Source organism: Colobus angolensis, unplaced genomic scaffold (assembly GCF_000951035.1).
Source record: "Colobus angolensis palliatus isolate OR3802 unplaced genomic scaffold, Cang.pa_1.0 Scaffold89, whole genome shotgun sequence".
In the NCBI taxonomy this organism is placed as follows: domain Eukaryota; kingdom Metazoa; phylum Chordata; class Mammalia; order Primates; family Cercopithecidae; genus Colobus; species Colobus angolensis.
This window is the reverse complement of record NW_012122820.1, coordinates 880,301-884,287: the sequence shown is the minus strand read 5'-3', so window position 1 is coordinate 884,287 and position 3,987 is coordinate 880,301. Positions and strand designations below refer to the sequence as shown.

The 3,987-nt window shown below is 51.0% G+C and overlaps 1 protein-coding gene across 1 annotated transcript in view; it reads left to right on the top strand.

Annotated features, from left to right (window-relative positions):
• Nucleotides 1–3,987, top strand: part of PRKCZ (protein kinase C, zeta) — a 141,052-nt gene that overhangs the window by 88,527 nt on the left and 48,538 nt on the right. The window contains exon 6 of the mRNA XM_011931086.1: nt 256–353. Within this exon, the coding sequence (XP_011786476.1) occupies nt 256–353 (98 nt within the window). The remainder of the gene's footprint in view (nt 1–255; nt 354–3,987) is intronic.

Here is a 3,987-nt window from a genome sequence, read left to right as displayed (position 1 = left end):
GGTGGTGGTGGTAGAGGTGGGGTGGATGGTGATGATGACGGTGATGGTGACAGTGACGACGGTGGTGGTGGTGGTAGAGGTGGGGTGGATGGTGACAGTGGTGGTGATGCAGTTCCTAATGGGTGTTTTCTTTTCCTTTCTGCATTATCTTCCTGAAAGCAGAGGAGAGAGACTCCTCCCTTGCCTCCCCCTTGCCCAGGATGTCTGTGAGGAGCATTCAGGAGCCTCATTACCACTCCCTGGTTTCTATTTCAGGATATTGACTGGGTACAGACAGAGAAGCACGTGTTTGAGCAGGCATCCAGCAACCCCTTCCTGGTCGGATTACACTCCTGCTTCCAGACGACAAGTCGGTAAGAAAAAGAAGGATGTTTCTGATACTCCGCAGATATCAGATTTGAACTGCACAAAAGCTAAGTCTGGTGTGATGTGTCAACTGTTACCTGTAAGGTTCTCCCAGTTGCTGTAGGGGTGTTTTCAGGTCAGCAGACTCTCTTTGTTCTCCTTGGTTGGTGTCATATTAAGTACATTTCATGATCTGAGCTTAAGTTATTTAATTTGGTTTACGAAATACTTACTGGAGGTGTACCACTCAGTGCAGGCATTGGGTCAGGTGCTGGGGCTATGGAAGTAAGCAAGAGAGGTGGATTTCTGTGCTTATTAAAGTACATACAGCTTCGCCTTCAAGCTTTATATATGTTGGAATTCTGTGGCTCTGAATATGTTTGAAAGTTGGTGATCTAGGACATTAAATGTATGCTCTGTTTAAAATTCTGGGGGCCAGTTGCCTTTGACCTACCTGATTTGTTTATTTGAAGAGTTGTTGAGTATGTTCTGCGTCGAGTCCTGAAGCCCATCCCCAGGTTCGACGATTGGCTAGGAGGACTCCTGGGATCAGTCATATGGCCGCACTTGGGGCCACAGCTGGCCTACTACACTGGAGGAATAAGGGAGACTTGGCCAAGGAAAAAGGCACATGGGGAAAATTCCGGAAGAAACCAGTCACGAGCTCCCAAGGGCCCTCGCCCAGTTCCTCCAGCAATGAATTGTGACAACTCAGGGTTTTTGTCAAGGGCTGGTCCTGCAGGCTGCACACGAACCAAGATTCCAGACTCCCAGCGGAGAGCAGCTGTTCAGCATCGCATTGGTCAGGGTTCTCCTGAGAAATAGAACCGGGAGCATGTGTGTGTGTGTGTGTGTGTGTGTGTGTGAGAAGAGATTTATTATAAGATACTGGTTCGTGGGATTATGGAGGCTGAGAAATCCTACAATCCGCCATCTGCAGGCTGGAGGCCCAGGAGAGCCAGTGGCGCAGCTTAAAGGCCTGAGAGCCAGGAGCTGATGAGGTCGATTCCAGTCCAGGTCTGAAGGCCTCAGAGCCAAGGAGCAAGGGGGCCAGAAAGTGGATAGCTCGGTAGTCAGGGAAACACAGCCTTCTTCCTCTTTCTTGTTCTCTTCACGCCCCCAGGGGCCTGGACGATGCTAGTCTACTTCAGGGAGGGCTGTCTGCTTATTATTCCAGAAGCACCTCACAAGCATGCCCAGAAGTCATGTGTAGCCAGCTATCAGGGCATCCCGATCCCGTACCCAGTCAAGGTGACCATTGAATTCACCGTCAGGAACATGAGGCATCCTGGTCAGGCACACACAGTTGGGGCACAGCTTTTTTTTTTTTTTTTTTTTTTTTTTTTTTTTTTTTTTTTTGGAAATAGGGTCTTAAACGGGGTCTTACTCTGTCACCCAGGTTGGAGTGACTTGATCACAGCCCATGTAGCCTCAAACTCCCCAGCTCAGGTGATCCTCCCACTTCAGCCTCCAGAATGTTGAGCCTACAGGCATGAGCCACCACCCCCAGCTGTATAATTTTGTATTTTTTGTAGAGGCAGCGTCTCACTCTGTCACCCAGGCTGGAGTGCAGAGCGTGATCACGGCTTACCTCCTGCAGCCTCCACCTCTTGCTGGGCTGAGGTGATCTTCCCACTTCAGCCTCCAGAGGAGCCAGGACTACAGGCGTGCACCACCATGCCCGGCGATTTTTTGTGTTTTTTGTAGAGACAGGGTTCCACTCTGTTGCCCAGGCTGGTCTCGAATTCCTGCACTCATGCACTCTGCCCCACTCAGCCTGCTAGAGTGCTGGGATTATAGGCACGAGTCACTGCTCCTGGCCTATTGGTTGAAATCTTGATTCTGACTTCATACACTTTTTTCTTTTAATTATAATAAAATACACATGACATAGAATTTGACATTTTAAAGTGTACAGTTAGGGCCAGGCGTGGTGGCTCACACCTGTAATCCCAGCACTTTGGGAGGCCAAGATGGGTGGATTACCTGAGGTCAGGAGTTCAAGACCAGCCTGACCAATATATGGTGAAACCCCAACTGTACTAAAAATACAAAAATTAGCCAGGTGTGGTGGCGCACACCTCTAATCCCAGCTACTCAGAGGCTGAGACGGGAGACTCGCTTGAACCTGGGAGGCGGAGATTACAGTGAGCCGAGATCAAACTACTGCACTCCAGCCTGGGTGACCAAATGAGACTGTGTCTTAAAAAAGGAATAAAATATACAAATAAAGTGTACAGCTAGGCAGCTTTTAGCACATTGAGGTACAGAGTTGGGCAGATATCACCTCTCTGATTCCAGAACATTTTCCTCACCCCAAAAGGAGACCCCATACCCACCCCCTGCTTCCTTCCACATTGGCCCCAGTGGCGTCCAGTCTGCTTTCTGCCTCTGCGGACTTCCCTCTTCTGCACATTTGACAGAATGGAGTTGTGTGTGAGCTTTTAGTGTCTGGCTTCTCCGGGGTTCATCCGTGTGGCCACTTGCTCAGGCCTTCCTCTCTCTGCCTGGCTGGGGAATGTTGTTCTGTTGTCCGGTGGAGGCCCCACGTTTGTGCGTGCACCTGCCAAGGGGCATTAGTAGTGTTCCCACCCTTGGCTGTTGTGAGTGGTGCCACGGTGAAGGTTTGTGTGCAAGAATCTGTTTGAGTCTATTTCCAGTTCTTTTGAGTGCAAACCTAGCAGTGGCGTTACTGGGTCACGTGGTAGTTCTCTGTTCAGCTGATGGGGACCTGCCAGGCTGTTTCCCTCGCAGCCGCTGTTTCACCTCCCCGCCAGCAGCGCACGGGCCGTTTCTGCAGGTCCTCAGCCATGCGCGTTATTTTGATGACCCCCACACTAACAAGTGTGCAGCTGTGGCTTTGACTGATATTTCTCTAATGACTGGCGATGTTCAGCATCTTTCATGCACTTATTGGCTTCTGGTATTTTTGGCCTTTTGCTTTCATACCTGAATGCAGGTTGCGTCTCTCAGGAGCAGGAAAAAGGCCGATGTGTAGGTGGCAGTAATGCCGTTGTCACCAAGTGTTGCTAGCACAGAAGGCAACTGAGTGCTCATCGAAGCCCGATGGGCCACAGAGGGGCTCCCTCCCCACCAGCCAGGCTCGGGGCTGGGAGGCAGAACTGGGGCTGGGACTGAGCCTCTACTGCCTCCCAGCAGGGTGTGTCTGTGCAGTATACAGGCTGTCCAATCGGCCCCTCGTCCCTGGGTGCAGAACTCACAATTGGGTGGCAGCGTCCATGCCCTGTGCCGAGGAACGGAGGCCCTGAGAGGTGTGGTGCCCTGCTGATGGCCCCACTGCTGGCCAGCGGCAGCAGAAGAGGATTCCAACCCTCTTTGCAGCACACCCTGGCCAGCTGGAAAGTTAATGCCACATATGAGAGCAAGTTTGCAGGACCCTGAGAAAAGGCGTTAGGAAGAGTCACTGCTGCAGTTTTGGTCTGTCTTGAAATCATCCTGTGTGGGCCAGGATGCCAAGGTGGGAACTCTGAGGTTGTCTTTTGAGAAGAACTTGATTCTAGGAGTTGTTGAATGCTTGGATGGATTCCAGAAATTTCTTTCTCCACAAAGAGACTGAATTCTCTGGGGCTAGGCTTGCCTCTTGTTCCCCCGGAAGTCACTGGCAAGCCCCTTCCCACCAAT